The sequence below is a fragment of the Pleurodeles waltl genome, chromosome 5 (assembly GCF_031143425.1).
Source record: "Pleurodeles waltl isolate 20211129_DDA chromosome 5, aPleWal1.hap1.20221129, whole genome shotgun sequence".
Taxonomy (NCBI): domain Eukaryota; kingdom Metazoa; phylum Chordata; class Amphibia; order Caudata; family Salamandridae; genus Pleurodeles; species Pleurodeles waltl.
The window spans coordinates 524,759,395-524,772,645 of NC_090444.1; the positions used below are offsets into that span (position 1 = coordinate 524,759,395).

At 46.7% G+C, this 13,251-nt stretch overlaps 1 protein-coding gene across 1 annotated transcript in view; it reads left to right on the forward strand.

Moving 5' to 3' along the window:
• Positions 1-13,251, forward strand: part of XRN2 (5'-3' exoribonuclease 2) — a 705,538-nt gene that overhangs the window by 169,374 nt on the left and 522,913 nt on the right. The window contains exons 11-14 of the mRNA XM_069234351.1: positions 2,051-2,184; positions 6,297-6,354; positions 6,445-6,552; positions 6,926-6,970. Of these exons, the coding sequence (XP_069090452.1) occupies positions 2,051-2,184; positions 6,297-6,354; positions 6,445-6,552; positions 6,926-6,970 (345 nt within the window). The remainder of the gene's footprint in view (positions 1-2,050; positions 2,185-6,296; positions 6,355-6,444; positions 6,553-6,925; positions 6,971-13,251) is intronic.

Sequence of the window (13,251 nt, forward strand, 5' to 3'; positions counted from 1 at the left end):
GATTTCTAAAAGTTAGTCACCTCAGCTCAGGACACCTTAGGGGCTGTCCTGACTGGCCAGTGACTCCTCCTTGTTGCTTTCTTTGTTCCCTCCAGCCTTGCCGCCAAAAGTGGGGGCCGTGGCCGGAGGGGGCGGGCAACTCCACTAAGCTGGAGTGCCCTGCTGGGCTGTGACAAAGGGGTGAGCCTTTGAGGCTCACCGCCAGGTGTTACAGCTCCTGCCTGGGGGAGGTGTTAGCATCTCCACCCAGTGCAGGCTTTGTTACTGGCCTCAGAGTGACAAAGGCACTCTCCCCATGGGGCCAGCAACATGTCTCTAGTGTGGGAGGCTGCTGGAACTAGTCAGCCTACATAGACAGTCGGTTAAGTTTCAGGGGGCACCTCTAAGGTGCCCTCTGGGGTGTATTTTGCAATAAAATGTACACTGGCATCAGTGTGCATTTATTGTGCTGAGAAGTTTGATACCAAACTTCCCAGTTTTCAGTGTAGCCATTATGGTGCTGTGGAGTTCGTGCAAAACAGACTCCCAGACCATATACTCTTATGGCTACCCTGCACTTACAATGTCTAAGGTTTTGCTTAGACACTGTAGGGGCACACTGCTCATGCACTGGTACCCTCACCTATGGTATAGTGCACCCTGCCTTGGGGCTGTAAGGCCTGCTAGAGGGGTGTCTTACCTATACTGCATAGGCAGTGAGAGGCTGGCATGGCACCCTGAGGGGAGTGCCATGTTGACTTACTCATTTTGTTCTCACTAGCACACACAAGCCGGTAAGCAGTGGGTCTGTGCTGAGTGAGGGGTCTCTAGGGTGGCATAATACATGCTGCAGCCCTTAGAGACCTTCTCTGGCATCAGGGCCCTTGGTACCAGAGGTACCAGTTACAAGGGACTTATCTGTATGCCAGGGTGTGCCAATTGTGGAATCAATGGTACATTTTAGGTGAAAGAACACTGGTGCTGGGGCCTGGTTAGCAGGGTCCCAGCACACTTCTCAGTCAAGTCAGCATCAGTATCAGGCAAAAAGTGGGGGGTAACTGCAACAGGGAGCCATTTCTTTACAACTGTTTTCACCTAAACCAAACTGTAGAGCTCCCAGTCTTCTTCCCACAGCCAGACTCGGTAGCAGAAAGAGCACTGCATACATTAGACATAAAAAGAGCACTAATGTATTACATAGACAGAACAAAACTATTTCGTAAAACTAAGCAATTGTTCGTTGCTTTCCAAAAACTACATGCTGGTAACCCTATATCCAAACAGGGCATAGCCAGATGGATAGTCAAATGCATACAAACCTGTTACCTCAAAGCTAAAAGTTAGCCATTACACCAAAGGTACAATCCACTAGAAAGAAAGGTGCAACAATGGCCTCTTTAGGTAACATACCAATGACCGAGATTTGTAAGGCAGCCACTTGGTCTACACCTCACACGTTTACCAAACACTACTGTGTAGATGTGTTAGCAACACAACAAGCCACAGTAGGACAGGCTGTACTAAGAACATTATTTCAAACGACTTCAACTCCTACAGGCTGACCACCGCTTTGGTGAGGATTACTGCTTTGTAGTCTATGCACAGCATGTGTATCTGCAGCTACACATGCCATTGAACGGAAAATGTCACTTACCCAGTGTACATCTGTTCGTGGCATGTTCTGCTGCAGATTCACATGTGCCCTCCCACCTCCACGGGAGCCTGTAGCCGTTTAAGTTGCAATTAGAAATTGTGTGTATATATGTAAATAAACATTCCTTTAGCACAAACTATGTACATACAGGTCTATTCTATTGCATGGACATCTTTATGCGGGGAAAAACAATCTAAGATGGAGTCGATGCCCATGCTCAATGGAGCCGAAAGGGAGGAGTCACTCAGTCCCGTGACTCAAAGACTTCTTCGAAGAAAAAGAACATGTAACACTCCGAGCCCAACACTAGATGGCAGGAACAGTGCACAGCATGTGAATCTGCAGAGGAATATGCCACAAACAGATGTACACTGGGTAAGTGACCTTGTCCATTTCTTTTTTTCTTCTTGGTTTTAGTATTTGGAGAAAGAACTCACAATGGCAAGTTTACCATTCCCATTTGACTTTGAGAGGAGTGTTGATGATTGGGTCTTCATGTGTTTCTTTGTGGGCAATGACTTCTTGCCACATTTGCCTTCCTTGGAGATTCGGTAAGTAAAGGAGTCCAAGTCTAGATATGTTATGAGTCTTGTGTTTTAAAACCATATTCCCCAATGTTCTGATTTGACTTATCAGCTGTTCATTAATATTTTTTACCGCATTGCCTTTAATATCCAGATTCAAAACCTTTTTGTTGTGACAGTGTATGTTTTGCTTTTGACAGCTCGTTTGAAATGAGTCTTGCTAGTGTAGCAAATTGAATTCCATGAACTTTCACTTCCTGTCAACTGGATTTATTTTTGTCTAAAAGATGAATAGAAACTTGTACACAAAGCCTTTTAGTACACACTTTGTAGTCATATGTATTTCTATTGGAAATACTCCATGTGAATCTCTTGCTTAAGGCCCCAAGGCAGATGGAGGCTCCTCCTCAGTTTACCAATTTTCTTTGAATTTTTATTTTTTATTTAACCATGGTTGTCTTAAGCGCCAGTACTAATGCACTTCAGTTGTGACCGATGCCCCTTTATGGCTTGTTGCGGAGTTAAACTCTCAATACGTAGCGACCAGTGGTAACGGTCAATGCCCAGGTAACTCTTTACATTAAACGGATAACTTGAATTACATATAAGAATTTACATCCACACACCAAGATTAAATAGTGACGTCTCTAGCACCATCTTAATTTGATATCCGACCATAAATAGATTTAAACTTGAACACAAAAAATCAGATTAACTGTGCACCTTATGTCCACTGTTAGCCTTGAGTGAGAAAGGGAGTAGTTTACAGATCCTTTGGCTTATTCGGAAGCCTTCAGGCACCGGAATACAATGGCTAGTTTTGCAGAGGCAGAATAGACCATAAAGGCTAAAGGGTTTGGGGGTTTTGATAGCTGTGGTTTGCTTTGAATAAGAAATTCAGTATGCGCCCTTGAATGTGCTCTGTGCATGTGATATACCTCTTGTGTAGTCACCAAAGTTGTCCGAGAAATCGCACCACCCAGAGTACCATCTATCAACCCTGTGTGTAGTAAGTAAAAACAGGTTTAGGGTTTGTCCCTAGCCAAAGGGTTCTGTTACCGTGGGCACTGTCAACAGGTTGCCTGGTAGCTCATGGTTAGTGACAGTCTTTGATAATAATGTTGTTTATCTGGAGTTTATCTTGGATGTTTTTGGGGGGGTGGGAGTAGAGGTTGTCTGAGGGTGGGACACCAACAAATGGTATGGAGGGTCCCGTGGCCAGCTGGTGACTGGACTTTGGTTTAGCGATCCGAGGTTTGAATTGGAATATCTCGCACTGTTTGGGCTGGAATAATTATCCCGACTATTTCTCAGTTTGTGCTAGCTCCATTAGCTGAAGGTGCAGGCCTCCGAATAAGGTTCAAAGTCACAATTTCTTTGACTGCATCTATGGTCCGAGTACATGCCCGGGGAGAGGTTCAGGACCGAGCAGGTTCTCTTATTTCCCTCTGGTGGCGATGAGGCATCTCCACAACCCAGACGTTATTGTGTTGGTAGTTGAGTCTGCAGAGCTGACTGGGCCGTCCTTGGTTTGCTGGTCTTCCACATGACCTTCCGCTCAGCTCTTGGCATGTAGGTTAATAGTTCCTCGTATTTGTGGTCCAGCTTCCCAAGGAAGAAAGTGCCACTATTTTTTGTCACAGGCCAGCAGCAGAGTGGTCCTGAAGACATTCCTGTTTGTCTTCCCTGTTTGGAGATTAATAGCAACCCTGAGATACTGTAGGAGTCTCCTACAGTGGTATGTGTAGTGTCTTATAACTACATCTTATGACCCAGTGTATAGGGGTGGACTTAAGAAGGAAATTAAGTAATCCATCTAGGAGGCGTTGGTGTGGTCTTAACCGTTATTGGGATATTTAGTTAGTTACATGTTTATGCTGAGTAAAGAAGCTTACGACTTCTGTGTGGTGTGTTCTTGTGCATGCCACTGGCGACGAGTAGGGGATACGTGCCCTGAAGAAACTGAAGCGCTGTCCCTGATGGTTTGCAAGAAATTCATATGCTTGTGCGTGGCAAATGCGGGCAAGCAGAAATGGAGGAGCCTGCAGTTGGTGCATGTGCAGCTCCAGCCCATACGGGGTCTTGTGGGGAAGTTGAAGGCTCAAAAAGAGAGCTCATTGGAAAAGCTCACCAATCTTTGCTGGCAACCGCCAGGTTTTATAGTTTCTGCAGGGGGGAGGTGTGAAGCACCTCCACCCAGTGCAGACTTTTTCTGGTCCCATAGAGCACAAAGGCTGTCACCCCTGGGGGTCAAACTCGTCTCTGTGGCAGGCTGGCAAAGACCAGTCAGTCCTGCACTGAAGGATTGGGTAAAATACAGGGGGCATCTCTAAGATGCCCTGTGTGCTTTTTTTAATAAATCCAATACTGGCATTAGTGTGGGTTTATTATTCTGAGAAGTTTGATACAAACTGTGGAGTTTGTTTTGACAAACTCCCAGACCATATACTTATTAAGGCACACTACTTAAAATGTTCAAGAATGGATGTAGGAAGTTGGCTCTGTATGTACTATTTCATAGTAAGGAATAGCATGCACAGAGTCCAAGGGTTCCCCTTAGAGGTAAGATAGTGGCAAAAAGAGAATTCTAATGCTCTATTTTGTGGTAGTGTGGTCGAGCAGTAGGCTTATCAGAGGGTAGTCTTAATCATTTGTTGTACACACAGGCAATAAATGAGTAACACACACTCCAAAGACAATTCCAGGCCAATAGGTTTTTATATAGAAAAATATATTTTCTTGGTTTATTTTAAGAACCACAGGTTCAAGATTTACAAGTAATACTTCAAATGAAAGGTATTTCACTTGGGTACTTTAGGAACTTTTTTAATTTTTCTCATTATCTCCTCCCGCCTTGCTGCCAAAAGTGGGGCCGTGGCCGGAGGGGGCGGGCATCTCCACTAGCTGGAGTGCCCTGTGGCGCTGTAACAAAGGGGGTGAGCCTTTGAGGCTCACTGCCAGGTGTTAAGGCTCCTGCAGGGGGAGGTGAGAAGCACCTCCACCCAGTACAGGCTTTGTTACTAGCCACAGAGTGACAAAGGCACTCTTCCCCATGTGGCCAGCAACATGTCTGGTGTGTGGCAGGCTGGCAAAACTAGTCAGCCCACACTGGAAGTCGGGTATGTTTTCAGGGGGCATCTCTAAGATGCCCTCTGGGATGTATTTCACAATAAAACGTACACTGGCATCAGAGTGTATTTATTGTGCTGAGAAGTTTGATACCAAACTTCCCAGTTTTCAGTGTAGCCATTATGGTGCTGAGGAGTTCGTGTTTGACTGACTCCCAGACCATATACTCTTATGGCTACCCTGCACTTACAATGTCTAAGGTTTTGCTTAGACACTGGAGGGGCATAGTGCTCATGCATTTATGCCCTCACCTATGGTATAGTGCACCCTACCTTAGGGCTGTAGGGCCTGCTAGAGGGGTGACTTATCTATGCCACAGGCAGTTTGAGGCTGGCATGGCACCCTGAGGGGAGTGCCATGTCGACTTAGTCATTTTCTCCCCACCAGCACACACAAGCTGGCAAGCAGCGTCTGTGCTGAGTGAGAAGTCCCCAGGGTGGCATAACACATGCTGCAGCCCTTCGAGACCTTCCCTGGCATCAGGGCCCTTGGTACCAGTTACAAGGGACTTACCTGGATGCCAGGATGTGCCAATTGTGGAAACAAAGGTACAGGTTTAGGGAAAAACCTGGTGTTGGGGCCTGGTTAGCTACTACAGCCACCAGAAAAAGCTGAACTGAAGGCAAGTAACTTGTTCTTCTGGTCCGACTACAGTATGGTGAAATTATGTTGTCTGTGACTGTTATATAATCAAGCTTCAAAACTATTGATGCTGGTGTATAACTGGTTTCTTTTTAACCGGGGTACATGAAGGATTGCTGCTGGACAAGTATGTCTCCATAAAAGACTGGAGTTGGAGACTTCTGCAAAACATGGGTTCAGTGTAGCTGCAGCTAAAGCATGTGTGCTACTCCCATATAAAATTGATAGACTTGACTCACCAAATTCTGTGTTGTGGATTTGATTATGATTTAGAAATGTAGGTTATTGATTTTAGTTTTATTTCCAAACAGAATTGCATATTGACTAAGTATGTAATTACTAATCTAATTTTTCACAATTGTTTACAGAGAGGGTGCCATTGATCGACTTGTTACCATCTATAAAAATGTTGTTCATAAAACTGGGGTAAGTTTTGAATCCATGCAAAGCAATACTACTTTTTTGTTTTTGTTTAATGGAAAATAAAAATTATCATTATTTTCCCTTTTCCTCAAGGGCTACCTCACAGAAAGTGGGTTTGTCAATTTAGAACGTGTACAGATGATCATGCAAGCAGTTGGAGAAGTAGAGGACAACATATTTAAAAAGAGAAAACAAGATGATGTAAGTTGCGCTGATGCTTTCTAAAAAAATTATATAACTAGTCTTTTATTCATACTAGGCAACAGTTCTTAAGAACTCAGTGTTGCACAGAAATGCATATTTTGTGAATTATTGATGGATGCTTGCCCATTTTGTTGGTTCCAATCTTATTCTTGTGACAAACGCCATAACGTAATTGCAGCATTCTAATAACCTTTGTTGTAGAGAGGCTTTCAAATAGATGTCTTGCGTACTTGAGGAAAGCAATTTGTAAATATATTTATTGTTTGATACCAGGGTCATCTAAGGCAGTGTGACAATAGGTGGTATTAATATTTTTAAATAAAACGGTTGCTTGGATCAATAATTAAAATATGTTCATTTTAACTTTTAGGAGAACTTCAGAAGAAGAAACAAAGAAAAGAGAAAAAGAATGAAGGTAACAAATTGCTCTGCAGACAAACTTGGTTTGTGACTAGAGGGGTGACTTATCTATACCTGCATAGGCAGTGAGAGGCTGGTATGGCACCCTGAGGGGAGTGCCATGTCGACTTACTCGTTTTGTTCTCATCAGCACACACAGGCTGGCAAGCAGTGTCTGTGCTGAGTGAGGGGGTCTCCAGGGTGGCATAAGACATGCTACAGCCCTTAGACCTTCCTTGGCATCAGGGCCCTTGGTACCAGGGGTACCATTTACAAGGGACTTATCTGGATGCCAGGGTGTGCCAATTGTGGATACAAAAGTACAGGTTAGGGAAAGAACACTGGTGCTGGGGCCTGGTTAGCAGGCCCCAGCACACTTTCAAATCCATTCAAAACATAGCACCAGCAAAGGCAAAAAGTCAGGGGGGAAACCATGCCAAGGAGGCATTTCCTTACACAATTACCCCCCCCCCCCCCCCCCCCCCCCCCCCAAAACGAAAGAGGATGAGACTAACCTTTCCCAAGAGAGTCTTCATTTTCTAAGTGGAAGAACCTGGAAAGGCCATCTGCATTAGCATGGGCAGTCCCAGGTCTGTGTTCCACTATAAAGTCCATTCCCTGTAGGAAGATGGACCACCTCAACAGTTTTGGATTTTCACCTTTCATTTGCATCAGCCATCTGAGAGGTCTGTGGTCAGTTTGAACTAGGAAGTGAGTACCAAAGAGGTATGGTCTCAGCTTCTTCAGGGACCAAACCACAGCAAAGGCCTCCCTCTCAATGGCACTCCAACGCTGCTCCCTGGGGAGTAACCTCCTGCTAATGAAAGCAACAGGCTGGTCAAGGCCATCATCATTTGTTTGGGACAAAACTGCCCCTATCCCATGTTCAGAGGCATCTGTTTGCACAATGAATTGCTTGGAGTAATCTGGAGCTTTTAGAACTGGTGCTGTGCACATAGCTTGCTTCAGGATGTCAAAGGCCTGTTGGCATTCTACAGTCCAGTTTACTTTCTTGGGCATTTTCTTGGAGGTGAGTTCTGTGAGGGCTGTCACAATGGATCCATATCCCTTCACAAACCTCCTATAGTACCCAGTCAAGCCAAGGAATGCCCTGACTTGAGTCTGGGTTTTTGGAGCTGCCCCGTCCCGAATAGTCTGGATCTTAGGCTGGAGTGGCTGAACTTGGCCTCCACCTGCAAGGTGTCCCAAGTAAACCACAGTTCCCTGCCCTATCTGGCATTTGGATGCCTTGATAGAGAGGCCTGCTGATTGCAGAGCCTTCAAAACCTTCTTCAGGTGGACCAGGTGATCCTGCCAGTTGGAGCTAAAGACAGCAATATCATCAAGATAAGCTGCACTAAAGGACTCCAACCCAGCAAGGACTTGATTCACCAACCTTTGGAAGGTGGCAGGGGCATTCTTTAAACCAAAGGGCATAACAGTAAACTGATAATGCCCATCCGGTGTGGAGAATGCTGTTTTCGCTTTTGCTCCAGGTGCCATTTTGATTTGCCAGTACCCTGCTGTTAAGTCAAAGGTACTTAAGAATTTGGCAGCACCTAATTTGTCAATCAGCTCGTCAGCTCTAGGAATGGGATGGGCATCTGTCTTGGTGACAGAATTAAGACCTCTGTAGTCCACACAAAACCTCATCTCTCTCTTTCCTTCTTTGGTGTGAGGTTTGGGGACTAAGACCACTGGGCTAGCCCAGGGGCTGTCAGAGCGCTCAATTACTCCCAATTCCAGCATCTTGTGGACTTCCACCTTGATGCTTTCCTTAACTTGATCAGACTGTCTGAAGATTTTGTTTTTGACAGGCATGCTGTCTCCTGTGTCCACATCATGGGTACACAGGTGTGTCTGACCAGGGGTTAGGGAAAATAGCTCAGCAAACTGTTGTAGGACCTTCCTACAGTCAGCTTGCTGTTGGCCAGAGAGGGTGTCTGAATAGATTACTCCATCCACTGAGCCATCTTTAGGGTCTGAAGAGAGGTGCCCTCTGGGGTGTATTTTACAATAAAATGTACACTGGCATCAGTGTGCATTTATTGTGCTGAGAAGTTAGATACCAAACTTCCCAGTTTTCAGTGTAGCCATTATGGAGCTGTGGAGTTCGTTTTTGACAGACTCCCAGACCATATACTCTTATGGCTACCCTGCACTTACAATGTCTAAGGTTTTGCTTAGACACTGTAGGGGCACAGTGCTCATGCACTGATGCCCTCACCTATGGTATAGTGCACCCTGCCTTAGGGCTGTAAGGCCTACTAGAGGGGTGACTTATCTATACCTGCATAGGCAGTGAGAGGCTGGCATGGCACCCTGAGGAGAGTGCCATGTCGACTTATTCGTTTTGTTCTCACCAGCACACACAAGCTGGCAAGCAGTGTGTCTGTGCTGAGTGAGGGGTCTCCAGGGTGGCATAAGACATGCTGCAGCCCTTAGAGACCTTCCCTGGCATCAGGGCCCTTGGTACCAGGGGTACCAGTTACAAGGGACTTATCTGGATGCCAGGGTGTGCCAATTGTGGATACAAAAGTACAGGTTAGGGAAAGAACACTGGTGCTGGGGCCTGGTTAGCAGGCCTCAGCACACTTTCAATTCAAAACATAGCATCAGCAAAGGCAAAAAGTTGGGGGGTAACCATGCCAAGGAGCCATTTCCTTACAATCATGCAAGACAGAAGGTGTTCACTGCAGGAATGCCTAGCACAACAATGGTCTCCAGCACAATGTCACTGGGAAGATGTAGCGTTTGTGAGCCGTCAAGCTCCTTGCTGTCTTCTATGAGTGAGCAACAATAAGATGTTACAGGGGCATTCTTTTCATGACTGATTCCGCAGGTTATGATTCGACATCACAATAGACTAATCCCCCATGAGTTAGCAGATCTAAAAGCTTTGTCTATCTAAAGACTGGAAATCTGAACACCAGGGTTTTCACACTAATTACATAGAGCTCCTACTAGTGCAGCTAGAATTGAAAGCTTTCTTCTACACCTACTGGTAAAAGTAGTTCTAGTTCATGGAGACAACACCACAACTGTTTTATGTACAGAAACAAAAGGGGAGGGACTCTATCTCCACAACTCAACAAATTTGGCTGGTAGGGGTATTTTATGATGGAGATCCCACCTCCAGACACCTCCCTGGAACAAAGAACAACTTTGCTGACATCCTCAGCAGGGTGCGGCAACAAGTCCGCGAGTGGGAACTCCACTTAAGTCCTCCACCAATACTTTCTGCGAGGGCGCTTTCCACAAATAGATTTATTGGCAACCGCAAAAAAACTCAAAATGCCCCGACTTTACATCCAGATTCCCACAGTCCAGGGGCAAGGTATTATGGTTTAACTGGTGAGTAGTATTTGCTTATGCTTTTCATACTCTCCACCTACTACCAATTCTGGTTCAGATATTGTAGGAAGTTGGCTCTGTATGTGCTATTTCAAAGTAAGGAATAGCATGCACAGAGTCCAAGGGTTCCCCTTAGAGGTAAAATAGTGGTAAAAATAGATAATACTAATGCTCTATTTTGTGGTAGTGTGGTCGAGCAGTAGGCTTATCCAAGGAGTAGTGTTAAGCATTTGTTGTACATACACATAGACAATAAATGAGGTACACACACTCAGAGACAAATCCAGCCAATAGGTTTTTATATAAAAAAATATCTTTTCTTAGTTTATTTTAAGAACCACAGGTTCAAATTCTACATGTAATATCTCATTCGAAAGGTATTGCAGGTAAGTATTTTAGGAACTTCAAATCATAAAAATTGCATGTATACTTTTCAAGTTATTCACAAATAGCTGTTTTAAAAGTGGACACTTAGTGCAATTTTCACAGTTCCTGGGGGAGGTAAGTTTTGGTTAGTTTTACCAGGTAAGTAGGACACTTACAGGGTTCAGTTCTTGGTCCAAGGTAGCCCACCGTTGGGGGTTCAGCGCAACCCCAAAGTCACCACACCAGCAGCTCAGGGCCGGTCAGGTGCAGAGTTCAAAGTGGTGCCCAAAACACATAGGCTAGAATGGAGAGAAGGGGGTGCCCCGGTTCCGGTCTGCTTGCAGGTAAGTACCCGCGTCTTCGGAGGGCAGACCAGGGGGGTTTTGTAGGGCACCGGGGGGGACACAAGTCCACACAGAAATTTCACCCTCAGCAGCGCGGGGGCGGCCGGGTGCAGTGTAGAAACAAGCGTCGGGTTTGCAATGTTAGTCTATGAGGGATCTCGGGATCTCTTCAGCGCTGCAGGCAGGCAAGGGGGGGGTTCCTCGGGGAAACCTCCACTTGGGCAGGGGAGAGGGACTCCTGGGGGTCACTTCTCCAGTGAAAGTCCGGTCCTTCAGGTCCTGGGGGCTGCGGGTGCAGGGTCTCTCCCAGGCGTCGGGACTTTAGGTTCAAAGAGTCGCGGTCAGGGGAAGCCTCGGGATTCCCTCTGCAGGCGGCGCTGTGGGGGCTCAGGGGGGACAGGTTTTTGTACTCACAGTCTTGGAGTAGTCCTGGGGTCCCTCCTGAGGTGTTGGATCGCCACCAGCCGAGTCGGGGTCGCCGGGTGCAGTGTTGCAAGTCTCACGCTTCTTGCGGGGAGCTCGCAGGGTTCTTTAAAGCTGCTGGAAACAAAGTTGCAGCTTTTCTTGGAGCAGGTCCGCTGTCCTCGGGAGTTTCTTGTCTTTTCGAAGCAGGGGCAGTCCTCAGAGGATGTCGAGGTCGCTGGTCCCTTTGGAAGGCGTCGCTGGAGCAGGATCTTTGGAAGGCAGGAGACAGGCCGGTGAGTTTCTGGAGCCAAGGCAGTTGTCGTCTTCTGGTCTTCCTCTGCAGGGGTTTTCAGCTAGGCAGTCCTTCTTCTTGTAGTTGCAGGAATCTAATTTTCTAGGGTTCAGGGTAGCCCTTAAATACTAAATTTAAGGGCGTGTTTAGGTCTGGGGGGTTAGTAGCCAATGGCTACTAGCCCTGAGGGTGGGTACACCCTCTTTGTGCCCCCTCCCAAGGGGAGGGGGGTCACAATCCTAACCCTATTGGGGGAATCCTCCATCTGCAAGATGGAGGATTTCTAAAAGTCAGAGTCACCTCAGCTCAGGACACCTTAGGGGCTGTCCTGACTGGCCAGTGACTCCTCCTTGTTGCTTTCTTTGTTCCCTCCAGCCTTGCCGCCAAAAGTGGGGGCCGGGGCCGGAGGGGGCGGGCAACTCCACTAAGCTGGAGTGCCCTGCTGGGCTGTGACAAAGGGGTGAGCCTTTGAGGCTCACCGCCAGGTGTTACAGCTCCTGCCTGGGGGAGGTGTTAGCATCTCCACCCAGTGCAGGCTTTGTTACTGGCCTCAGAGTGACAAAGGCACTCTCCCCATGGGGCCAGCAACATGTCTCTAGTGTGGCAGGCTGCTGGAACCAGTCAGCCTACACAGATAGTCGGATAGGTTTCAGGGGGCACCTCTAAGGTGCCCTCTGGGGTGTATTTTACAATAAAATGTACACTGGCATCAGTGTGCATTTATTGTGCTGAGAAGTTTGATACCAAACTTGCCAGTTTTCAGTGTAGCCATTATGGTGCTGTGGAGTTCGTGTTTGACAGACTCCCAGACCATATACTCTTATGGCTACCCTGCACTTACAATGTCTAAGGTTTTGTTTAGACACTGTAGGGGTACCATGCTCATGCCCTGGTACCCTCACCTATGGTATAGTGCACCCTGCCTTAGGGCTGTAAGGCCTGCTAGAGGGGTGTCTTACCTATACTGCATAGGCAGTGAGAGGCTGGCATGGCACCCTGAGGGGAGTGCCATGTCGACTTACTCGTTTTGTCCTCACTAGCACACACAAGCTGGCAAGCAGTGTGTCTGTGCTGAGTGAGAGGTCTCCAGGGTGGCATAAGACATGCTGCAGCCCTTAGAGACCTTCCTTGGTATCAGGGCCCTTGGTACTAGAAGTACCAGTTACAAGGGACTTATCTGGATGCCAGGGTCTGCCAATTGTGGATACAAAAGTACAGGTTAGGGAAAGAACACTGGTGCTGGGGCCTGGTTAGCAGGCCTCAGCACACTTCCAATTGTAAACATAGCATCAGCAAAAGGCAAAAAGTCAGGGGGCAACCATGCCAAGGAGGCATTTCCTTACAGATATTAAGGCAAACATCCTCATTTTTTTTTTTTTTTAACCACCAACTTAGGCATGCAAACCATCATTTTACAACATGCCGTGATCCCTCACAAGAAACTCCCAATTAAGCTGGACCTTCTTACATAGAGCCATGGTGAAATACGCCACTTAGCCCCCAGGACACGCAACCTTGCGACTTGGTTCCTGAGGT